This window comes from Lates calcarifer, unplaced genomic scaffold (assembly GCF_001640805.2).
Source record: "Lates calcarifer isolate ASB-BC8 unplaced genomic scaffold, TLL_Latcal_v3 _unitig_4671_quiver_767, whole genome shotgun sequence".
Taxonomy (NCBI): domain Eukaryota; kingdom Metazoa; phylum Chordata; class Actinopteri; family Centropomidae; genus Lates; species Lates calcarifer.
The window spans coordinates 1-26,713 of NW_026117041.1; the positions used below are offsets into that span (position 1 = coordinate 1).

General features: G+C 34.8%; 1 protein-coding gene across 1 annotated transcript; it reads left to right on the forward strand.

The window, feature by feature from the left end:
- Positions 1–2,767: 2,767 nt before the first annotated feature.
- On the forward strand, positions 2,768–26,105 carry LOC108901811 (mucin-17). The gene is made up of 52 exons (XM_051068492.1): positions 2,768–2,935; positions 4,485–4,529; positions 6,280–6,345; positions 6,462–6,503; positions 6,941–7,000; positions 7,348–7,422; positions 7,891–7,944; positions 8,062–8,118; positions 8,690–8,761; positions 8,887–8,955; positions 9,391–9,462; positions 9,581–9,646; positions 9,772–9,840; positions 9,956–10,024; positions 10,348–10,419; positions 10,539–10,604; positions 11,155–11,226; positions 11,345–11,410; positions 11,536–11,604; positions 11,719–11,787; positions 12,112–12,183; positions 12,303–12,374; positions 12,501–12,569; positions 13,488–13,556; positions 13,881–13,952; positions 14,071–14,136; positions 14,263–14,331; positions 14,690–14,761; positions 14,880–14,945; positions 15,071–15,139; positions 15,255–15,323; positions 15,651–15,722; positions 15,842–15,913; positions 16,039–16,107; positions 16,458–16,529; positions 16,627–16,674; positions 17,231–17,302; positions 17,448–17,498; positions 18,857–19,168; positions 19,534–19,640; positions 19,728–19,786; positions 19,881–20,020; positions 20,100–20,309; positions 20,645–20,854; positions 20,953–21,105; positions 21,189–21,367; positions 22,916–23,080; positions 23,181–24,581; positions 24,698–24,739; positions 25,444–25,503; positions 25,678–25,744; positions 25,825–26,105. The coding sequence occupies exons 1-52, from the start codon at positions 2,839–2,841 to the stop codon at positions 25,893–25,895; spliced, it is 5,724 nt and encodes a 1,907-aa protein (XP_050924449.1). The 5' UTR covers positions 2,768–2,838; the 3' UTR covers positions 25,896–26,105.
- Positions 26,106–26,713: the final 608 nt, after the last annotated feature.

The following is a 26,713-nucleotide window of genomic DNA, read 5'->3' on the forward strand; positions in this document are numbered from 1 at the left end:
GCTACATTTGAACTTATTCAGTAGCTTCTTTTCTCTCTCTTTTTCTTTACAGACTCTACAACTTGTCCTGTTACAACACCCTCTCCAACACCAACATGTAAGTCTGTGAAGGCAACACTGATCAGAAACATAATATAAAAGTCACAGCACAGATCAGAAATGATGTGTTGCCTTTTTCTGTCTCTGCAGCTTCTCCAGTTGTCTATGAATATCTCATTTCTATTGAGCTGAACATCACAGATGTTGCACAGATAGAACGACTGAAGACTATTCTGAGAAACATCAGTTATCCCATCAACATCGGTGACCAAATACAACTCTCTGACATCAACATTTCTACAGGTAGGATTTTTTCATCTTGGTTGAACAAAATGATATAAAAAAACATAAGTATACTTGTAGAGCAAACATTTGATATTGTTAGTGACACCTACTGGCTATGACAAGTCACAACATGCACTTTAGGCTAATTGACACTGAAGCAAACCGTGCTAAAAGAGAATGAAAAGCAAAAGAGATGGAACAAGCTGCAGAGTTAGGTGATATTCCTCAGTAGGTTTATCAGCATAGACAAATACGTTCAAATTACCTTCATAAGTATTTGCACATTTGATGTCACTATAAAGAATACTGAATAATGCAGCATTTTCTTTTACCATTGTATGTATATTAAGTGCCTTAGACACAATTCCTCATAAGTACATATTTCTTTCAGTTTGCTATCCGAACAGCGGCGGTTTCCAGTGCAGATGTGAGGACCAGTATCGTTGGTCATGTGGCCAGTGTTTAATGTATGGGTCTTGTGACAACATCACAAATAACACATGTGGATGCATCAATGCCATTCCTCCTGATGGACAGTACTGCCAGTCTGTTGACCAATACAGTAAGCGCTTTTAATCAAATATATTGCTTTATAAGGGAGTCAAGGCCTGTGAAATAAATTATTATTGTGATGAGATTATTTGGAATATTTTCGCCTTTTCTGAAATATTACAAGATGAACAAGTAGAATTGTTTATGGCTACATTTGAACTTATTCAGTAGCTTCTTTTCTCTCTCTTTTTCTTTACAGACTCTACAACTTGTCCTGTTACAACACCCTCTCCAACACCAACATGTAAGTCTGTGAAGGCAACACTGATCAGAAACATAATATAAAAGTCACAGCACAGATCAGAAATGATGTGTTGCCTTTTTGTCTCTGCAGCTTCTCCAGTTGTCTATGAATATCTCATTTCTATTGAGCTGAACATCACAGATGTTGCCACAGATAGAACGACTGAAGACTATTCTGAGAAACATCAGTTATCCCATCAACATCGGTGACCAAATACAACTCTCTGACATCAACATTTCTACAGGTAGGATTTTTTCATCTTGGTTTGAACAAAATGATATAAAAAAAACATAAGTATACTTGGAGCAAACATTTGATATTGTTAGTGACACCTACTGGCTATGACAAGTCACAACATGCACTTTTAGGCTAATTGACACTGAAGCAAACCGTGCTAAAAGAGAATGAAAAGCAAAAGAAATGGAACAAGCTGCAGAGTTAGGTGATATTCCTCAGTAGGTTTATCAGCATAGACAAATACGTTCAAATTACCTTCATAAGTATTTGCACATTTGATGTCACTATAAAGAATACTGAATAATGCAGCATTTTCTTTTTACCATTGTATGTATATTAAGTGCCTTAGACACAATTCCTCATAAGTACATATTTCTTTCAGTTTGCTATCCGAACAGCGGCGGTTTCCAGTGCAGATGTGAGGACCAGTATCGTTGGTCATGTGGCCAGTGTTTAATGTATGGGTCTTGTGACAACATCACAAATAACACATGTGGATGCATCAATGCCATTCCTCCTGATGGGACAGTACTGCCAGTCTGTTGACCAATACAGTAAGCGCTTTTAATCAAATATATTGCTTTATAAGGGAGTCAAGGCCTGTGAAATAAATTATTATTGTGATGAGATTATTTGGAATAGTTTTCGCCTTTTCTGAAATATTACAAGATGAACAAGTAGAATTGTTTATGGCTACATTTGAACTTATTCAGTAGCTTCTTTTCTCTCTCTTTTTCTTTACAGACTCTACAACTTGTCCTGTTACAACACCCTCTCCAACACCAACATGTAAGTCTGTGAAGGCAACACTGATCAGAAACATAATATAAAAGTCACAGCACAGATCAGAAATGATGTGTTGCCTTTTTCTGTCTCTGCAGCTTCTCCAGTTGTCTATGAATATCTCATTTCTATTGAGCTGAACATCACAGATGTTGCACAGATAGAACGACTGAAGACTATTCTGAGAAACATCAGTTATCCCATCAACATCGGTGACCAAATACAACTCTCTGACATCAACATTTCTACAGGTAGGATTTTTTCATCTTGGTTGAACCAAATGATATAAAAAAAACATAAGTATACTTGGAGCAAACATTTGATATTGTTAGTGACACCTACTGGCTATGACAAGTCACAACATGCACTTTAGGCTAATTGACACTGAAGCAAACCGTGCTAAAAGAGAATGAAAAGCAAAAGAGATGGAACAAGCTGCAGAGTTAGGTGATATTCCTCAGTAGGTTTATCAGCATAGACAAATACGTTCAAATTACCTTCATAAGTATTTGCACATTTGATGTCACTATAAAGAATACTGAATAATGCAGCATTTTCTTTTTACCATTGTATGTATATTAAGTGCCTTAGACACAATTCCTCATAAGTACATATTTCTTTCAGTTTGCTATCCGAACAGCGGCGGTTTCCAGTGCAGATGTGAGGACCAGTATCGTTGGTCATGTGGCCAGTGTTTAATGTATGGGTCTTGTGACAACATCACAAATAACACATGTGGATGCATCAATGCCATTCCTCCTGATGGACAGTACTGCCAGTCTGTTGACCAATACAGTAAGCGCTTTTAATCAAATATATTGCTTTATAAGGGAGTCAAGGCCTGTGAAATAAATTATTATTGTGATGAGATTATTTGGAATGTTTTCGCCTTTTCTGAAATATTACAAGATGAACAAGTAGAATTGTTTATGGCTACATTTGAACTTATTCAGTAGCTTCTTTTCTCTCTCTTTTTCTTTACAGACTCTACAACTTGTCCTGTTACAACACCCTCTCCAACACCAACATGTAAGTCTGTGAAGGCAACACTGATCAGAAACATAATATAAAAGTCACAGCACAGATCAGAAATGATGTGTTGCCTTTTTCTGTCTCTGCAGCTTCTCCAGTTGTCTATGAATATCTCATTTCTATTGAGCTGAACATCACAGATGTTGCACAGATAGAACGACTGAAGACTATTCTGAGAAACATCAGTTATCCCATCAACATCGGTGACCAAATACAACTCTCTGACATCAACATTTCTACAGGTAGGATTTTTTCATCTTGGTTGAACAAAATGATATAAAAAAAACATAAGTATACTTGGAGCAAACATTTGATATTGTTAGTGACACCTACTGGCTATGACAAGTCACAACATGCACTTTAGGCTAATTGACACTGAAGCAAACCGTGCTAAAAGAGAATGAAAAGCAAAAGAGATGGAACAAGCTGCAGAGTTAGGTGATATTCCTCAGTAGGTTTATCAGCATAGACAAATACGTTCAAATTACCTTCATAAGTATTTGCACATTTGATGTCACTATAAAGAATACTGAATAATGCAGCATTTTCTTTTTACCATTGTATGTATATTAAGTGCCTTAGACACAATTCCTCATAAGTACATATTTCTTTCAGTTTGCTATCCGAACAGCGGCGGTTTCCAGTGCAGATGTGAGGACCAGTATCGTTGGTCATGTGGCCAGTGTTTAATGTATGGGTCTTGTGACAACATCACAAATAACACATGTGGATGCATCAATGCCATTCCTCCTGATGGACAGTACTGCCAGTCTGTTGACCAATACAGTAAGCGCTTTTAATCAAATATATTGCTTTATAAGGGAGTCAAGGCCTGTAAACAGAGAAATCGTTGTTGTGGTCCTGACGCGTTCTTTGTTGTTGTTTTGTTTTACTAAATATCACTCCTGACAGAAGATTTTTTGTATACTATGTTAAATAAATATAGAAAACATAGTTTTCAATTGAGTTACTTAACTTAATTGCAGGAAACATCATAACATATTGTGTATCTTAAAGTCAATCAGACTTAAAGGATTAATCTGTTTAACGATTTCCAAAGCGATAAGCTTAAAATCAGTTTTCAGACACCTTTCCCAATTATCATCTGATTTTGGGATCGTTGACTAATCTTGTACTGTGACAATCTGTGATCTTTTCATCAGTCAGAAGTAAACCTTTAGAAATAGTGCTATCTGTTCTTGAGAATGCATAATTACCCTGCAATGTCCTGTACTCAAATGTGAGTTGACCACACTTTTCTAAATGTTATATTCAAGTCCATTCTTCTCTCCTGCTCTCTTCTTGCTTGCAGACTTTACAGCTTGTCCTTTTACAACCACAACTCCACCATCACCAAGTAAGACTTCAAAAGATATTTAATATGTGAAAACACAAAAAAATAATAATGCACTACGACAGTCGTACCATCAATACCATCAGCAATTGTAACAAGCAGTTGCTTGTAATGACATTCACTGCCGTAACATTGGTGTATGCCTGAAATGATAAAACCTCACAATGAGTGTTTTAAGCTTCAGGGTTTTTGTTGTTTTGTATTGTCAATCAAAACACGATTGTACATTTTCTTACAGACACTACACCTGTTAATATGACAAACCTGAACACTACTACAACTACATCAATAACTCAACAAACCAATAAGTATTTAGAAATGAGTCATTAGTAGTTTAGTTTTTTCAGATTCAACACCTGTTACTACAATAGATGAGAACACTGCAATAGCTGTAGCAACACTAACAACTATTACAAGTATACATATAAAAATGATGAGAATTCTTCATCCTTATTTTAAATGAGGGTATTGTGTAAAACATGTGTACTCTAACTATTACAGTTAGTAATAGCTCCTCAATGACATTTGTGACGAGTGTCCTACTTTTTACTACATCTCATTATTAAGCTGTTAGTTTTTAAGGTTTATTACTATATGTCAAACAGGTACACGGTGAATGATCTGGGCTTGAAACATGTTGCACTAACTCTTTAGGACATTACTACAAATATTCTTTACAGACACGACTTATGTTGCCATGACAGATCTAAACATTACAACACCCACAATTATGTCACGAACTGTAACCAGTGAACTCATGAATAAGGGATGGCAGGGATGGTTAATAGTCCTTTGTTTAACATTTGTTTGAACTCTCTCAATAAATCACAATTTGAAGGATATTACCTTTGAAATAATGGATAAATAACTGTATAATGTTCTCTTTAGACTCAACTTTTTCTACACCAGATTTAAATACCACTACAGCTACACCACCACCCACAACTGTAACAAGTAAATACTTTAAAATAAGTGGGTGGATTAATCATCCGCAACAAAAAGATTAAAAAAAAAAAAAAAAATCTTTACATACAATATAATGTTAAAACCTCACATAACATTAATAAGGTTGTACTGTAGTGATTGTAGTCATCTTTACAGACACAACACCTATTGCTACATCTGAACACTACAGCACCCACAGCTACTCAAATAACTACTGTTCAAAAATAACTCGCTTTGTTATAACCCCCCTTGTATTTCAAGATATTACACCCCAAAAAGTTTGTTAAGTAAATGTTATTATCGTTCTAGATACAACGGTGAATAGCAGTATACCTACAGCTGCATTAAGAACTGCAGCTACCAGTACGTTTTTTTCAAAATAAGATATTTTTTAAATCTTAAATAATAATAATAAAATTCTATTGAAGTAACAGCAACAAACAGTAGCTGTTACAATATAAGACTATAGTGACAATCACAGTAAGTCATCTGGGCTTGAACAACTTCATTTATTTCACTGTCGGCATAAAGATATTATAGTAAAATGGTCTCTGCAGAGTCAAAACTCACTGCCACAACAGAAATTAACACTACATCTGCAACTACACTAAGAATGACACAGTGTCATTCCTTGGTACAAAGCAGTTACTATATGTAGCACTGCTCTTTCAGATACAACACCTGTTGCTAGTACAATTATAAGCACAAATCATTTGGTTGTGTCAGTGTTTATATATATTTGTAAAATGGTCTTTGCAAATTCAACACTTACAGTATATACATCATGTCCATTATGTCTGTTTTATAGATTCAACACCTGCCACACAAGATATGAACACTACAACAGCTGCAACACCGACACCAATTATAACAAGTCAGCACTTTCAAATAATCCTACATTGCTTTTCTTTTTCACAAATTTGTCTGTAATTTATCCTCATATAACAGATTTTACCTCTCAGTCTGACATAATTATAAATCATTCTTCAGATTCAACAACAGATGTGAACATGACAACGCCAGTTGTAACAAGTAAGTGAATATGCAAAAATGTAATGTCATTTGTTTGACCCCAATTTGTTTTTCTTTTGTAAAGTAACACATGGCCATATAATGTTTTTTGCAGACTCAACACAATATACAAATATAGTGAAAAATACACTAAGTAATCTGAGGATGTATCATTTTTTTTATCATTAGTAGTAACATATATTGTGTATGTGAAATGGTCTTTGCAGATTCAACATCATTGAAAATGGACATTTTCAGCAATAGCACTTGCATTTGTATCAAATGAAATAATTCTTACAGCTCCTTGTTGCAAGTTGACTAAAGATGCCAGCAACTGTATTTACCAACAGGTTTTTAGAATAAGAGGATGGTCTAACTCTTACTTTTGTTCAAATATATGTACAATTCAGATTTTGTATTTCAGTTTAACATACATTGTTCTAAAACTGTCTTTTCAGATTCATCAACAGCTGTGATCACAACAGAGGTTTCCACAACACCCATGACAATTATAACAAGTAAGAGCCAAAAATATACATAATTAGAAGATGATCTTTGTTATGGTCAATAGGAATATAAAAAATAATTAAATGAATGTAAAACTGTTGTTTTTATTTGTCTGCAGTAATACATGATCAAAAATGTTGCTGTTCCAACCACACATCTGAACCCTACAATGTCCTTCCCTGTTATAACCAAGTACTTAGTGTTTAAGTTCAGGTTTATGACATATGTTTCTAAAACTTTACAGAAAGTGATTTGAGCATTAATAATTTTGTCTTCTATCGTCAGGATTTACATATGTTCATATAATGGTTTTTGCAAATTCAACACCTATTGCTGAGCATTATGTCTTTTATTCCAGATTCAACAGCTGTCACCATAACAGAAATGAACACTACTGCAACTGCAACACCAACACCAACAGCAATTATAACAAGTCAGTGCTTTAAAATAATCTTACACCACTTTAACAAATTTCCTTAACATTTGTCTATCATTCATATTATCATATATAAGATTTATAAGATTTTTCAGTTTGACATACAAAAGTAACAAGTAAACATGTTAAAACACACAGTCACTGATTTGGGCCGGATTTTTTTTTTCTTTATTACAATAATGTATGGTCATATAATAATAAAAAATTTGCAGACTCAAAAAAATTCTCAATAAATCACAGATTGAAAAAAGATATTACTATTGAAAACACTGGATAAATAACTGCAAAATGCAAGATACTGTTAAAATCTCAGTTATGTTAAAAAGGTAATTGTGAAGTAATCCTTACAGGAATAACATCTATTGCAACCACTGTTAAAAATAACTCTGTAAATTTAGCTTTGTATTTCTAGAAATTATACCACAAAAACAGAGTATGTGTCAATTAAATATATCATCATTCTAGATTTGACAGACAACAGTACTATACCTACAGCTGTACCAACAACTGCAGTTACCAGTAAGTTTTTAAAATAGGGGATGTTTATCTTGATGATAGTATGACATTGACGATGTCAATTATAAAATTCTGTAACATTATATAACATTTTTGATCATTTTAAAATGTTCTTTTCAGATTCAACACATATTGCTACAGCAGTTTTAAACACTACAATAACAACATTTGTAACAAGTAAGTGCTAAAAACTCACTTATAGTAAGTAACATATAGACTTGAATAGCTCTATATACTTGTTATCCCCGACCTAGGGGAAACAGGAGCGCAGCATAAAACATGACTTTCCCTTTTCCCCAGTTCCCAATAATGACCAGTGCCACAACTGAGTTTCAACCAAAACACCACTGATTTATTATTTACACAGGTAAATTTTGCATCGGGGTGATCACGGCCAAAATAATAAATAAAAGAAACTATTAAGAGTTTTCCTACCTTACCTGGACCAGTGAAAGAAAACAAACATAAATACAGGGATCTTACCTAACTCCCTAACATAAACAGGAGAAAACGGGAACTACCAAAAAGGCTTCTTACCCCTACAGTTACCTGAACTGCTCTTAGGCAACTATTTACAGCATATACAGTTCACACACATGCAGATCGATCTAAGCAGGCTCGGTCCATTTGGGGGGTCTTTTTAGGCAAGGGATAACAGAGCATTCCTCTAGTTAAAATTTACTTGAACATTTTCAGCAGTTTTATCCTCACTTAAAGGTTATTATTTTGCACATTGTGTTTTTTCCAGATTCAACACCTGTTGCCACAACAAATGTGAACACTACAACAACAGCTCCAACACCAACAACGGCTGTGACAAGTCAGTGTTTTAAATAATCTTATATGACTTTCCCAAATTTCCTTGATATTTGTATGTAATTTGTTTTCATATATCAGATTTTACCTCTCAGTATGACATACAAAATTATAAATTTCTATTTTCAGATGCAACAACAATTGCTACAACAGATGTGAACACGACAACAGTTACCACAACACCAACAATTGTAACAAGTGAGTGAACATGTAACAATGTTGACAATATATTTTTTAAAATACAGTCTTTGATTTGAGCCTGTATTTATTTTCCTTTTGTACAATAACACATGGTCAAACAATGTTGTTTGCAAACTCAACACCTTTTGCTACAACATATAAAAACATTTCAACTCTCATTACACTCACAACTATACCACCAACTGTAACCAGTATGTATTTTTGAACACATAATACTCACACCTTCCCCAGTTGGATAACACTGTGATGATTAGCTTTTGTTTGAAATATATTCTAGTATTTCATCTTTTAGACTTAACTGTGACAAATACATGCTAAATGATAATGCTCACAATATAAAAATGTAATGAAATGTACACTAAGTAATCTGAGAAGTAATCATTTGCTTTCTATTGTTAGTAGTAACATATGTTTATGAAATGGTCTCTGCAGATTCAACACCTACTGCTACAACACATCTGAACACTACAACACCCATAACTACACCACCAACTGTAGTTACCAGTAGGTTTTTTAGACAAAGGACGACAGAGCATTCCTCTAGTTGCAAATTTGTTTGAAAAATTTCTGAAGTTTTATCCTCACTTGAAGCTTATTACTTTGCACATTATGTTTTTTCCAGATTCAACACCTGTTGCCACAACAAATATGAACACTACAACAACAGCTCCAACACCAGCTTTAACAAGTCAGTGCTTTACATAAACATATATGACTTTCCCAAATTTCCTTGATATTTGTATGTAATTTGTTCTCATATATCAGATTTTACCTCTCAGTATGACATACAAAATTATAAATTTCTATTTTCAGATGCAACAACAATTGCTACAATAGATGTGAACACGACAACAGTTACCACAACACCAACAATTGTAACAAGTGAGTGAACATGTAACAATGTTTACAATACATTTTTTAAAATACAGCCTTTGATATGAGCCTGTGTTTATTTTTCTTTTGTACAATAACACATGGTCATATAATGTTTTTGCAGATTCAACAACTATTGCTTCAACATATCAAAACATTACAATACTCACAACTACACCACCAACTGTAACCAGTATGTATTTATGAACACCATAATACTCACACCTTCACCAACAACTGTATACAGTTGTCCAACAGTGATGTGTAGATTTAAAGAGCAGAGTAATATTTTGCTGATTAACATTTGTTTGAAACTTTCCAGTAATTCATCTTTACTTGAAAAATGTTACTTTGTCACAGTAGTTGACAAAACACCAACAATAATAGTGACAAATAAATGCTTAACAACAATTCTCACAATATTGAAATATTATTAAAATTATGGTAAGCAATCTGAGGATGAATCATTTTGCTCTCTATTGTTAGAAGTAACATATGTTTGTACAATCTTTGCAGATTCAACACCTACTGCCACAACACATCTGAACACTACAACACCCACAACTACACCAACAACTGTAGTTACCAGTAGGTTTTTTTTAGACAAATGATAACAGAGCATTCCTCTAGTTAAAATTTATTAGAACATTTTCAGCAGTTTTATCCTCACTTGAAAGTTACTACTTTGCATATTGTGTTTAATCCAGATTCAACACGTGTTGCCACAACAAATATGAACACTACAACAACAGCTCCAACACCAGTTTTAACAAGTCAGTCCTTTATATAAACATACATGACTTTCCCAGATTTCCCTGATATTGTAATTGTAATGATATTGTATGTAATTTGTTCTCATATATCAGATTTTACCTCTCAGTATGACATTCAAAGATATAAATTGCTATTTCCAGATTTAACAACAATTGCTACAGCAGATGTGAACACAACAACAGTTACCACAACACCAACAATAACACATGGTCAAACAATGTTGTTTGCAAACTCAACACCTATTGCTACAACATATAAAAACATTTCAACTCTCATTACACTCACAACTATACCACCAACTGTAACCAGTATGTATTTTTGAACACATAATACTCACACCTTCCCCAGTTGGATAACACTGTGATGATTAACTTTTGTTTGAAATATATTCTAGTATTTCATCTTTTAGACTTAACTGTGACAAATACATGCTAAATGATAATGCTCACAATATAAAAATGTAATGAAAAGTACACTAAGTAATCTGAGAAGTAATCATTTGCATTCTATTGTTAGTAGTAACATATGTTTATGAAATGGTCTCTGCAGATTCAACACCTACTGCTACAACACATCTGAACACTACAACACTCACAACTACACCACCAACTGTAGTTACCAGTAGGTTTTTTAGACAAAGGACAACAGAGCATTCCCCTAGTTGCAAATTTGTTTGAAAAATTTCTGAAGTTTTATCCTCACTTGAAGCTTATTACTTTTCACATTATAATTTTTCCAGATTCAACACCTGTTGCCACAACAAATATGAACACTACAACAACAGCTCCAACACCAGCTTTAACAAGTCAGTGCTTTACATAAACATATATGACTTTCCCAAATTTCCTTGATATTTGTATGTAATTTGTTCTCATATATCAGATTTTACCTCTCAGTATGACATACAAAATTATAAATTTCTATTTTCAGATGCAACAACAATTACTACAACAGATGTGAACACGACAACAGTTACCACAACACCAACAATTGTAACAAGTGAGTGAACATGTAACAATGTTTACAATACATTTTTTAAAATACAGCCTTTGATATGAGCCTGTGTTTTTTTTCTTTTGTACAATAACACATGGTCATATAATGTTTTTGCAGATTCAACAACTATTGCTTCAACATATCAAAACATTACAATACTCACAACTACACCACCAACTGTAACCAGTATGTATTTATGAACACCATAATACTCACACCTTCACCAACAACTGTATACAGTTGTCCAACAGTGATGTTGTAGATTTAAAGAGCAGAGTAATATTTTGCTGATTAACATTTGTTTGAAACTTTCCAGTAATTCATCTTTACTTGAAAAATGTTACTTTGTCACAGTAGTTGACAAAACACCAACAATAATAGTGACAAATAAATGCTTAAAAACAATTCTCACAATATTGAAATATTATTAAAATTATGGTAAGCAATCTGAGGATGAATCATTTTGCTCTCTATTGTTAGAAGTAACATATGTTTGTACAATCTTTGCAGATTCAACACCTACTGCCACAACACATCTGAACACTACAACACCCACAACTACACCAACAACTGTAGTTACCAGTAGGTTTTTTTTAGACAAGGGATGACAGAGCATTCCTCTAGTTAAAATTTGCTTGAACATTTTCAGCAGTTTTATCCTCACTTAAAGGTTATTATTTTGCACATTGTGTTTAATCCAGATTCAACACCTGTTGCCACAACAAATGTGAACACTACAACAACAGCTGCAACACCAACAATGGCTGTGACAAGTCAGTGTTTTAAATAATCTTATAAGACTTTCCCCAATTTTCCCTGATATTTGTATGTAATTTGTCCTCATATATCAAATTTTACCTCTCAGTATGACATACAAAGATATAAATTGCTATTTCCAGATGCAACAACAATTGCTACAACAGATATGAACACAACAACAGTTACCACAACACCAACAATTGTAACAAGTGAGTGAACATGGAACAATGTTGTTTGCAAACTCAACACCTTTTGCTACAACATATAAAAACATTTCAACTCTCATTACACTCACAACTATACCACCAACTGTAACCAGTATGTATTTTTGAACACATAATACTCACACCTTCCCCAGTTGGATAACACTGTGATGATTAACTTTTGTTTGAAATATATTCTAGTATTTCATCTTTTAGACTTAACTGTGACAAATACATACTAAATGATAATGCTCACAATATAAAAAATGTAATGAAATGTACACTAAGTAATCTGAGAAGTAATCATTTGCTTTCTATTGTTAGTAGTAACATATGTTTATGAAATGGTCTCTGCAGATTCAACACCTACTGCTACAACACATCTGAACACTACAACACTCACAACTACACCACCAACTGTAGTTACCAGTAGGTTTTTTAGACAAAGGACGACAGAGCATTCCCCTAGTTGCAAATTTGTTTGAAAAATTTCTGAAGTTTTATCCTCACTTGAAGCTTATTACTTTGCACATTATGTTTTTTCCAGATTCAACACCTGTTGCCACAACAAATATGAACACTACAACAACAGCTCCAACACCAGCTTTAACAAGTCAGTGCTTTACATAAACATATATGACTTTCCCAAATTTCCTTGATATTTGTATGTAATTTGTTCTCATATATCAGATTTTACCTCTCAGTATGACATACAAAATTATAAATTTCTATTTTCAGATGCAACAACAATTGCTACAACTAGATGTGAACACGACAACAGTTACCACAACACCAACAATTGTAACAAGTGAGTGAACATGTAACAATGTTTACAATACATTTTTTAAAATACAGCCTTTGATATGAGCCTGTGTTTATTTTTCTTTTGTACAATAACACATGGTCATATAATGTTTTTTGCAGATTCAACAACTATTGCTTCAACATATCAAAACATTACAATACTCACAACTACACCACCAACTGTAACCAGTATGTATTTATGAACACCATAATACTCACACCTTCACCAACAACTGTATACAGTTGTCCAACAGTGATGTTGTAGATTTAAAGAGCAGAGTAATATTTTGCTGATTAACATTTGTTTGAAACTTTCCAGTAATTCATCTTTACTTGAAAAATGTTACTTTGTCACAGTAGTTGACAAAACACCAACAATAATAGTGACAAATAAATGCTTAACAACAATTCTCACAATATTGAAATATTACTAAAATTATGGTAAGCAATCTGAGGATGAATCATTTTGCTCTCTATTGTTAGAAGTAACATATGTTTGTACAATCTTTGCAGATTCAACACCTACTGCCACAACACATCTGAACACTACAACACCCACAACTACACCAACAACTGTAGTTACCAGTAGGTTTTTTTAGACAAATGATAACAGAGCATTCCTCTAGTTAAAATTTATTAGAACATTTTCAGCAGTTTTATCCTCACTTGAAAGTTACTACTTTGCATATTGTGTTTAATCCAGATTCAACACGTGTTTCCACAACAAATATGAACACTACAACAACAGCTCCAACACCAGTTTTAACAAGTCAGTGCTTTACATAAACATATATGACTTCCCCAGATTTCGCTGATATTTGTATGTAATTTGTTCCTCATATATCAGATTTTACCTCTCAGTATGGCATTCAAAGATATAAATTGCTATTTCCAGATGCAACAACAATTGCTACAACAGATATGAACACAACAACAGTTACCACAACACCAACAATTGTAACAAGTGAGTGAACATGGAACAATGTTGTTTGCAAACTCAACACCTTTTGCTACAACATATAAAAACATTTCAACTCTCATTACACTCACAACTATACCACCAACTGTAACCAGTATGTATTTTTGAACACATAATACTCACACCTTCCCCAGTTGGATAACACTGTGATGATTAACTTTTGTTTGAAATATATTCTAGTATTTCATCTTTTAGACTTAACTGTGACAAATACATACTAAATGATAATGCTCACAATATAAAAATATAAAAATGTAATGAAAAGTACACTAAGTAATCTGAGAAGTAATCATTTGCTTTCTATTGTTAGTAGTAACATATGTTTATGAAATGGTCTCTGCAGATTCAACACCTACTGCTACAACACATCTGAACACTACAACACTCACAACTACACCACCAACTGTAGTTACCAGTAGGTTTTTTAGACAAAGGACGACAGAGCATTCCCCTAGTTGCAAATTTGTTTGAAAAATTTCTGAAGTTTTATCCTCACTTGAAGCTTATTACTTTGCACATTATGTTTTTTCCAGATTCAACACCTGTTGCCACAACAAATATGAACACTACAACAACAGCTCCAACACCAGCTTTAACAAGTCAGTGCTTTACATAAACATATATGACTTTCCCAAATTTCCTTGATATTTGTATGTAATTTGTTCTCATATATCAGATTTTACCTCTCAGTATGACATACAAAATTATAAATTTCTATTTTCAGATGCAACAACAATTGCTACAACAGATGTGAACATGACAACAGTTACCACAACACCAACAATTGTAACAAGTGAGTGAACATGTAACAATGTTTACAATATATTTTTTAAAATACAGCCTTTGATATGAGCCTGTGTTTATTTTTCTTTTGTACAATAACACATGGTCATATAATGTTTTTGCAGATTCAACAACTATTGCTTCAACATATCAAAACATTACAATACTCATAACTACACCACCAACTGTAACCAGTATGTATTTATGCACCACACCATAATACTCACACCTTCACCAACAACTGTATACAGTTGTCCAACAGTGATGTTGTAGATTTAAAGAGCAGAGTAATATTTTGCTGATTAACATTTGTTTGAAACTTTCCAGTAATTCATCTTTACTTGAAAAATGTTACTTTGTCACAATAGTTGACAAAACACCAACAATAATAGTGACAAATAAATGCTTAACAACAATTCTCACAATATTGAAATATTATTAAAATTATGGTAAGCAATCTGAGGATGAATCATTTTGCTCTCTATTGTTAGAAGTAACATATGTTTGTACAATCTTTGCAGATTCAACACCTACTGCCACAACACATCTGAACACTACAACACCCACAACTACACCAACAACTGTAGTTACCAGTAGGTTTTTTTTAGACAAGGGATGACAGAGCATTCCTCTAGTTAAAATTTATTAGAACATTTTCAGCAGTTTTATCCTCACTTAAAGGTTATTATTTTGCACATTGTGTTTTTTCCAGATTCAACACCTGTTGCCACAACAAATGTGAACACTACAACAACAGCTGCAACACCAACAATGGCTGTGACAAGTCAGTGTTTTAAATAATCTTATAAGACTTTCCCCAATTTCCCTGATAATCGTATATAATTTGTCCTCATATATCAAATTTTACCTCTCAGTATGGCATTCAAAGATATAAATTGCTATTTCCAGATGCAACAACAATTGCTACAACAGATATGAACACAACAACAGTTACCACAACACCAACAATTGTAACAAGTGAGTGAACATGGAACAATGTTGTTTGCAAACTCAACACCTTTTGCTACAACATATAAAAACATTTCAACTCTCATTACACTCACAACTATACCACCAACTGTAACCAGTATGTATTTTTGAACACATAATACTCACACCTTCCCCAGTTGGATAACACTGTGATGATTAACTTTTGTTTGAAATATATTCTAGTATTTCATCTTTTAGACTTAACTGTGACAAATACATGCTAAATGATAATGCTCACAATATAAAAATGTAATGAAATGTACACTAAGTAATCTGAGAAGTAATCATTTGCTTTCTATTGTTAGTAGTAACATATGTTTATGAAATGGTCTCTGCAGATTCAACACCTACTGCTACAACACATCTGAACACTACAACACCCATAACTACACCACCAACTGTAGTTACCAGTAGGTTTTTCCAGCATATTTCAGCAATTTTATCCTCACTTGAATATTATTATTTTACACATTATGTTTATTCCAGATTCAACAACTGTTCCCACAGTTCCCCCAAGTATGAACACTACAACAGCCGCAACACCAGCTTTAGCAAGTCAGTGCTTTAAATAAACTTACATCACTTTCCCAAATTTCCCTGATATTTGCAATTTATCCTCATATATCAAAATTTACCCGTCAGTACAACATACAAAATTATAAATTGCTATTTCCAGATTTAACAGCAATTACTACAACAGATGCAAACATGACAACAGTTACCACAACACCAACAATTGTAACAAGTGAACATGTAAATGTTAAAAATATTATTGTTTAAATACAGTCTTTGCCTGAGTTAATTTTTCTTTTGTATGATAACACATAACACCAACTGTAACTGGTATGTATTCATGAACACCATAATACTCCACCATAATACACTTTCACCAACAACTGTATTTAGTAGTGAAGTTGTAGATTTAAGGGATGGCTAACACTTAATATTGCTAACATTTGTCTGAAATTTTTCAGCAATTCACCTTTACTTGCAGAATTTTACTGTGTCATAACAGCTGACACAACACCATCAATAACTGTAACAAGCCAACATTTTGTTGTTTGAAAATTGCTGTTAGTAGTAACATATGTTTGTGAAATGGTCTTTGCAGATTCAACGTCGACTGCTACAACACATCTGAACACTACAGCACCCACAATTATACCAAGAACTGTAGTTACCAGTATGTGTTTTTAGACAAAGCATGACATAGCATTCCTCTAGTTAAAAATTGATGAATGATGAAGATGAAAATTTTCACCAATTATATCCTCACTCGAAGAATATTACTACATACCGGTTACAATATTCTGTGGTTTTTTTTGCAGGTTCAACGCCTACTCTTACTACAACAGCTGCAACAACACCAACTGTAACAAGTCAGTGCCATCACTTTCCTTTTTCTAAATATCCTCATTATCAGTTTCTATATCTATCTACACACACACACAAACACACATACATACACTGCTCAAAAAAACTAAGGAAATACTTAAATCACACAATGGATCTTAACAAAAGAATTATTCAAGTTGAAAATCTTGAAATTTTGTAACAGTGGTCAATGGAAACCAAAATCATCAACCCACTGGGGGCTGGATTCAAAATCATATCAAAATAAAACTGAAATCACAGGCTGATCCAACTTGTGTGAATTTCATCAGAGCAACTCATAATGTGACTCAGTAGAGTGGGCTATGAGCACAGGCCACACTACAGGATGTCTGGCCTTCATGCCACCCTCATGGAGTCTGTACAGTTTGGTCAGAAACATGTACACCAGTAGCCTCCTGGGGGTCATTTTGTAGGGCTCTGAGAGTTCTCCTCCTGCCTCTGGACCAGTATCTGCTCCTTCAGGCAAGGAGCAGACTGGTCCTCCTTCTGAGTTGATGCCTTTCAGTGGCCTTGTCCAGCTCTCCTCGTGTAATGGCCAGTCTCCTGTTATCTCCTCCATGCCCTTGAGACTGTGCTGGGAGACACAGCAAATCTTCTCACAACTGCATGGATGAATGTGTCAATCTGGTGCACAGGTTGACTACCTGTGCACCAGATTGGGCTGCAAGTACCAACTCATGCCAAAACTAGGGAATACTCTGTCAGGAAGGACAAGGAGAGAGCAGCTGTCTGTGGCCACCACATGAATGTGATGATTGAGTGTTAATTAAATGTGTATATATATATATATATATGTGTGTGTGTGTGAGTTTTACATAAGAAATGTCTCAGTTTGACATAAGAAATTCAAAATTGTTCTTTGTAGATTCATCAACAGTTAAGTATAAAAATGTTAAACACATATAAATGGATAACATATGAATTTTGCAGGACAGCTTGTTTGTGTCTGACCACAGAGCAATTATTTTCAAGGGTCTGCTTCCAACTTCTGCTTCCACAGTGTATATTGTAGTGTCATTTTGTTTTTTCAGCCCAAATTCTGCCAGTAGCTTTCAAATAGCAGATAACATAGTGTCTTTATATTTTTGAAAGAACTGATATACATGTACCAAAACTCTGTCAAGCGATAACAGTCACTAGCTAACACTAACAGTCTTAAAATAGGTGGTCACCACTGGGTCAACTCAATTCCTATGAGTAAACAGTGGTTACAGTGGTCTTTCTTGTTATAAAAGAATAGTTAGTGTGTAAATTAAGATAATGTGAAATACTTACCCGTGTAATTTAGTGAAACTGGACAGTAAGCGATCTGAACATTAATTATTTTGTTTTCTATTTTCAGCTACAACCGCGACCACTAACACAACTAATACTATTCTTCCCACCATGATCGCTACTACCATGTCTGCCATCACTACCACTTCTGCCACCACTACCCCCACCACAACCACTACCACAAATGTCACCATTACCCCCACCACAACGACTACCACAGCTGCCACGACTACCACAATGGCCACCACAACCACGACCATGGCTACTACCACTATCTCCACCACAACCCTTACCACAGCTGTAACCACCACCATCACCAGTACACCTAGTACCCTTTCAACAACCATAGGAAATACTGTTACTCCCACACAACCTACAGGTAGTGTTTTACTGACAAAAAAGTAATACATTCTTTTAAGTTATCTACTATGTATTAAATTGCAATGAACAATAGTGCCAGCTTGAGTATTAATTTATTTTGTACTTTTATCTAGTAGTTATATGCCACCAGTCACTTGACATCTCGAAAGTATATGAATTAAATTGCTCAAAAGGATATAATTAAATGAGTAATGGCTTCACAGTTCATACTATACCAGTGATCTGCATTGGCACTGCAAATAAATAGCAAATAGAGCCTCATGTTTCTTTCTAGAATTTTGTCGTTTACCTGTGTTCTTACATCACTAAAACCTGATATGTTTATTCATAGCCTTGCTCGTGTTTTTCTTTTTTAATAAACAGGAGTCAGTGTGGAAATGTCAATTGAATTAGACAAGGAATACATAGCAGCATATAATAATCCACAAAGTTCTGAATACAAGAAACTTAAATCTGATATTGAGTCAGTGGTAAGTACACAGTTAACACCATACCTAATTTTACCTTGTACTTTCAGCTGTGGTCAAATGTTGATATCATTAATATCTCTCCCACAGTTACGGGGGCAGTATAATAAAATCATAGGATATATCAATGTTTTTGTGACAAGATTCAGGTATTGTATGGTAATTCTGGCATTAACAAAAATTTGGAAGTGTGAATAATATCACATTCGACATCACAGCTTTTGCTTTTGTTTGTTCTCACAGTAAAGGAAGCGTAATTACAGATTTTGTTGTTCAGACAACAGAAGTTGACCCCGTTCAAATGGCTCAAGCAAATGAAAAACTAAAAAACGCAATGCTTTCTATTGCACCAGTCATTGGATCAGTTTCTGCAACATACAATAGTAAGTTAAAAAAAAAAGTTCTTTACTTTTTGTTTGACTTGACTGAATTCCTAACTGACTGATTGTTTTTTATCCCAAGGTCCAACTCCAATGAGCATTCCAGACACTTATACTGGTAAAAGCATGACGCTAATGTGTGAGCCTCCAGGGATTATTAAGCTGGGAAAAATTACTATCTCTGAGTGGAACTTTAAAGGAATGAAAATTAAAGACAGTGTTAGAAGGGAAATAACTACTTCTAACAGTGGGTCTCAACTTAAAATTAACAACGTCATTCCTGCCGATAGTGGTAAGTAAGAACTAGCTGAATTTGTTAACTAAAAAGAAATCAGTGACCAAGAAATCACCATACAACTCACATAATACAATAGTAATGGGTTCTATGTTTCATGATATTGATACTATGAATAAGATCAGATGTATTGTGATACTATAGAAACAGAATATCATGTAAAAGCTTCTTTCACATCTTTTAAAACATCTTTTTTTGTAATAATCCTCTGCCAGCCAAGACGTCATACTCTTATTAGCAATTATACAATATATAGGGTTATATATTAACTTATGATTTTATAGTGTACCAATTCCAAACCAATCATTAATACCTGCTTCTCTTCATTGCAGGACTTTATATATGTACTCTGAGCAGCAATGTAATGGATTTTGTCCAACAGGGAACTGTAAGAGAATCTAACATTAGACAAGCTCCAATTGTGCGACTACAGAGTGAACTTAATGTAAAATGTAAAAGTGGACTGATAAAATCACTTAAGTGTTGTGTGCAGAGCCTCTACAAAGTCAAGTGGTTTGACAAAGACAAAGTCTTAAACTCAGGTAAGAATTAACTGATGGTGAAACTCCTTACTCTAGCCATGCTGTGTAGTTTATCTATGCCACTTTATCTTATTAACAACAATGTTAAATGTTCACAGTTCCTATTAACGATGGAGAAGACTACTGCATCAAGCATGACTACCAAATAGAAAGCTGTAGCGGATCACAGGACCAAGAAATACGCTTTACATGTAGGGTAGATGAACCACAAGGTTATGAAAAGACAATGACACTCATCATTTTCACAGACAGTAAGGGCAACTTTAAAAATGTATTACTATTCTTCTGCTGTTTTTACCATATTTTTCACTAATTGATCATTTAACTCTTAAAGAGCCTGTATGTGATGATACTCAGTATGGACCCGGGCGAGTAGGTGACATATCAAGCATAGGTTGTGCTCAAGGTCAAGAGGGGAGCAAAACTGCAGTCTGCCAGGAAACAGGAGGGTGGAAACTGGAGATGGACACCTGCATTGTAACTCACATCAAGGAATTACTGATCGATTCACAGGTAGGTGATATACTCTGCTTCCTGCATGCTAATGAGAATGTTGTAGTGCTTGAGTCCAACTCGAGTCCTGATTTTCAGCATTCACAACTTGACTTGGACTTCAGCACTGATGAGTCAGACTTGGATTCAGACTCAAGTACTGACAAGCATTCAGACTTGGAAGTAGGAGACAATGACTCTGACTGTTGTTCTTATTTCTTTATAATTTTTTTGTTACAGGCCATAATAATTTGGCATAAGATATTGATAACCATGTCAATACTCTAACAATATCATACTGTCAGCAACAGTTAGTGCTAAGAATCAACCTTGACGACTTGGACTCAGACACAGGCAATAGGGACTTGACTCTAACTCTTCTTTGGTGACTCAGACTTGGACTCGAGCACTGGGTATTTGACTTTTGCTTATTTATTGGGGAAAAAATGTAGCTCAATCACAGTAAGTAAAGCATGGTAACTTAATGCATTCATGGCCCAAAAGGATAGATTTTCAGTCTACCCTATTTCCTTAAAGTGAAGATATGTTAGAGAAGAAGGGCAATCTTACTCTTACAAAAAATGTGACACACAAACTTGCTTATTTGAGAAAACTCAGATCTTGTGGTAGGATCTGAAGTGACAAAAGAGTTATTATTAAATTGATTAAATTAACTAGAGAATGAGTAGGAACTGTGACAAAGTTCAACTTTACATTTGTAAGTTTAAGAATAGACTTACTCCAGAAGATGCCATATGTACATAGAGAGAATTATTGGTCGCTGTGACCGTTCCTCCTCTCTATACTGGCTGGCAAGCCATTTCCTCCATTGTACAATGTAGCAAATGGGGGGAAAAATCCACACTCCTTGTTGTGAGCAAATGTTGTGCTGGATTTTGGTGTTCAGCTGAAGCTAATATGAGGCTTCAGCAGTCTCATTTAGCAAAATCAAGTGGCACACTTGATAAACTGGGCAAACACAAAGATGGAATTTTGCTTTTTTTTTTTTTTTAGGCATCTTGGGTTACTTTTCTTTCAGTTCTGTTTGTGTATAGGTTAAAATGAGGTACCACTATATATTTTTATTTTTATTGCTGGACAGGTAACATTTACTTATAAAAACAAACTAACCCTGTGCTCACAGATGATCCTGAAAGGACTGAATCAATCAAAGCTGCATTTTGGGGAGGGAAATGGACTGGTAAATGGACTGTACTTAAATAGTGCTTTTCTAGTCATATCAACCACTAGTGTTTTATAATACAGGTCACATTCACCCATTCACACACACATTCATACAGTGTATTCATACACATTAAGAACTCTAACATACACACCCATTTGGTCCTCCATTTCCTACAGTGTGGTTTCATGAGGAGACAATTCCTTCTCAGTATACATTTGGCGTATGAGTATTGTATTAAGAAAGACTTGGAGTACCTAAACCTATCTCTTGATATTTAAAAAGTGTAATGAGACATAAATGCTTTACCAATACCATTTTCTTGAGGTCAGAAAGAAACAACTCTGCATTTGTCATGCATTAGTTTTTGTGTTTTTTTCTTTCAGGATTTGGTGGTGGAGGAAGTACCACAATTTGTGGTTAATGTAAGCAGGGCTGTCAAGCAAAATAAAGCAGGAATTGTAAATTCATCTGCAACCATTTCAGCTGTTGTTCATATCGTGACCCAAATTGCAGATGTTTCGACTACTGTTGATGAAACTGTCATGCAGGTATGTTAAACCCCATGCTTTTAGTAAAAAATGTGTTATGGCAGCAAATATACTTTTAATGAAGCTGTACCCTCACACTGAAATGTCTCCTGATCTGCAGAATGTACTCAACACTGTTGATGTCATCATTGGTGATGATGCAAGAGAGTCCTGGGTAGTTCTGAATGCAAATCAAACCCTCAATGCCAGCTCAAAATTACTGGGTTCATTGGAGACTCTCTCCAGTGACTTGGTTGGGGAGTTTACCATTGTGACTCAGCGGATCCTGCTCAACAGAACCAAATTTAACAACTCCTTTATGGCAGACCTGAACTCCAGCATCGTCATAAACATTCCAGACACCAACATGAGTAATGTCTTTATTACTACTGTCATCCTCTCCACCCCTAATAATTTTATGCCAGCACGGAACTCCAGCTTTGATCCCAGCCTCTTCAATGCCACCAGCAATGAAACTGTCAATGACAATACCATCAATGCAGCTGTGGTGCTTGTCAGAATAAATGAAACAATTCAAAATGTCTCTCTGAAGTACAACAAACTGAACAGTTCCTTGAGGCTGAACCCACAGTGTGTCTTCTGGAACTTCACACTCTTCGATCAACTTGGTGCTTGGGATGATGAAGGGTGTGTGTTTGTGTCTGACATAGACAACACAGTAACCTGTAACTGTAACCACCTCACCTCCTTCTCACTTCTGATGGCAATAGACATCCCTCCGTCACTGAGAGAAGCCTTGGATATAATAACTTATTTTGGAGTCGGTATCTCTCTGGCGAGCTTAGTTATATGCCTCATTATTGAAGGATATGTTTGGAAAGCCGTAACTAGAAATAGCACTGCCTTCATGCGTCACGTTTCCATCATTAATACTGCCCTGTCTCTGCTTATCGCTGACATCTGCTTCATCATCGGTGCCTCTGTAGCAAAGAATTCCCTTGAAAACCCAGGGGAGGATTATGAAGTTCCACTTGGACCATGTAGCACAGCAACATTTTTTATGCACTTTTTCTACCTTGCTCTATTCTTTTGGATGCTTGTGTCAGGCCTTCTGCTATTTTACCGGACAGTCATGGTCTTCTCACACATGTCCAAGTCAACCATGTTGGCCATTGGTTTCAGTTTAGGCTATGGCTGCCCTTTGATCATAGCTGTTATTACTGTTGCTGTCACAGCACCAGGGAATGGATACATCAGGAAACGCGATGCTTGTTGGCTGAACTGGTTTGACACAAAGGCCCTTCTGGCCTTGGTGATACCTGCCTTGACCATAGTTTTCATCAACATTTTAATTGTAATTGTGGTCATGTTCAAAATGCTGAGAAGAGGAGTGAGAGATGTTGCCCAAACAGATGAAAAACATACACTGGTTGTCATTGTAAGATGTGTGATCATTCTCACTCCTTTATTTGGACTTACCTGGTCTTTGGGAGTGGCAACCATGGTATCATCAACAAATAAAGGAGTCCATATTGCCTTTGCATTCTTCAATTCACTACAGGTATTTGCACCCATTGAAACACAAGACTGTAATTTAATGACAGTAATTTTGTGTGATAAAACATTTTGTGTTCCTTTGTACTGATGATTAAGACATGCATGTCTGATTTTCCACAGGGTTTCTTCATCTTAGTGTTTGGAACACTATTCGATTCAAAGGTATGTGGATTTTATAGGAATAGTACAAAAAAGAAGAAAAAAAGAGCTCATACGATATCTAGAGTGTATGTCACATGCATTTTAGCAACATTCAGATAAAGAATTAGTGTAGTTAAATATATAAAAGAAAGAAAGAGAAGAAAATAGATTTTAATTATGGTGTTTGCCTGCTGCATAAGTTCATAGCACTGGTGCACTCATTCTGGATATTATATTTATATCAGTAATATACCAGTTCTGTGATATACAAGATGAGCTAGATTATTGTTACAGGTTATCTACACTATAAACAAACAAAACCTTACCCCTTCTTTAAACTTCTGTAAATACGGGGTTTAATCACTCAACCACATGCTTAAACTCTTGATGCAGAGTCTCTAACAGAGCTTTAGCAAAGTCTGTTAACTGCCTTAAAAACACAGTAAGAGTGTGAGCTGTCTTACCTTTAAACGTTGTCAGTTGTGGTTTTATGGGGAGTTCCTTGCTGTAACCGTTTCTTGGTGATGGCTGGTCACCAAGGTCACTCACATGAGAGTATTCAAGATCAGTCTTTTTTTATCCAACTCTTGACAAAAAATTGAGTGAGCACATTTCCCAAAATGTCAAAATGTTTAAATTGCTTGCCCTGCTGATTACTTCCCAAATTGCACAGTAGTTGAGTGCTCTTCATTTTGTCACCAACATAAATTTGATTGTGCCTGTAGATCCGTTCTATCCTCTCAAGGAGATTACCAACACCAAGCACCGGCTCTAATCCAACAACTGTAAGTGATTTTTTTTAAAATCCCCAAACAATTTCAGGTTTTCTTTGTATATTAATGCATCCTACCTGCAGTTGGATAGACATACTCGTTAAATGCTACAGAAATATTACATTAAATGCTGCAAACATTTTCCTGCACTTTATTTTACATTATGCTCATTTGTTTCTACTATAGAGTACAAGTGGTGGTGTTTCCTCTTTCACTGGAATAAATTTGATAAGTCGACTTCGTGGAAGAAGATGTAAGTTGTTTCACATTAAGCAGCTTTCCTGCTTACTTGAGTCAGTTATTTTACCAAACAATTTGTTGTTTGTCTTACAGATATGTACCATGTTTCACAAGCCGCAAACTCGAGCAGCAGTGGTGCATCGGAGTCATTTGTCCATATCTGAATCAGTGCAACAATCTGTACACTTACATTTATTTCATTAATTCATAAGATTTGTCAGGTATTATAAGAATTTTCAGAAAATAATCAGAAACTGATTATGTATGAGTTTAAGTTCACTGGGATAATAATGTAAATAGTGTTGAAAAACAACTTGATATGTTGTGAAATCAGGAAATTGTGTGGTATTAAACAAAAAACATTAAAAGATGAATGGTAATGTCAATGTTCTCATTTCTAGAATGAAAAACTTTGGAAAAATAAGTGTGATATGTCTAAAATGTAAAGTTCTCTGACACAATATTCTGAATGAAACTGTGAAATGGTATTTGTGAACAGCTGCAAGTTGCTGCTAGCTGCAGCTGATAAATGAAGTATGATGTCTAGTGCTTCTGTGTTTGGTAATACTTGGATCATGCACAAAAGCCAGAGTAGTTACAAAGGAACCAGCATCTGGTTTTTGATGAATGGTTATTGCTGAATGACTTAATTATTAATGACACAATTATTGACTATACATACTCATAAGTCCGCTCAGTTGATGAAGACACTAACAACTTAGTGTACACTAACAACTCAGATTTGTGTGTGTACCTTATTTCAAAGTGTCACCACAGTTTGAAGCTGAAATCAATAACTTAGTTACAAAGGTTATAATTTTAGGTTATTTGTGTTGTGAAAAAAAGTGATTAATCTTTAGTTAGGTAATGTTTTGTTCAAAAATATAAACTCCGTAATTTCCGGACTATTGAGCGCACCTGACTATAAGCCGCACCCACTAAATTTAAAAAGGAAAAAAAAAAAGTACATATACAGGCCACA

What these genes read in the sequence shown, in the direction of transcription:
- LOC108901811 (XM_051068492.1), top strand. Translation starts at nt 2,839, where the DNA reads ATGTATGGGTCTTGTGACAACATCACAAATAACACATGTGGATGCATC. An exon ending in ACCACCAACTGTAGTTACCA is followed by an intron (nt 9,463 to 9,580) that starts GTAGGTTTTTTA and finishes TGTTTTTTCCAG; the next exon opens with ATTCAACACCTGTTGCCACA. An exon ending in TACACCACCAACTGTAACCA is followed by an intron (nt 11,788 to 12,111) that starts GTATGTATTTAT and finishes CAATCTTTGCAG; the next exon opens with ATTCAACACCTACTGCCACA.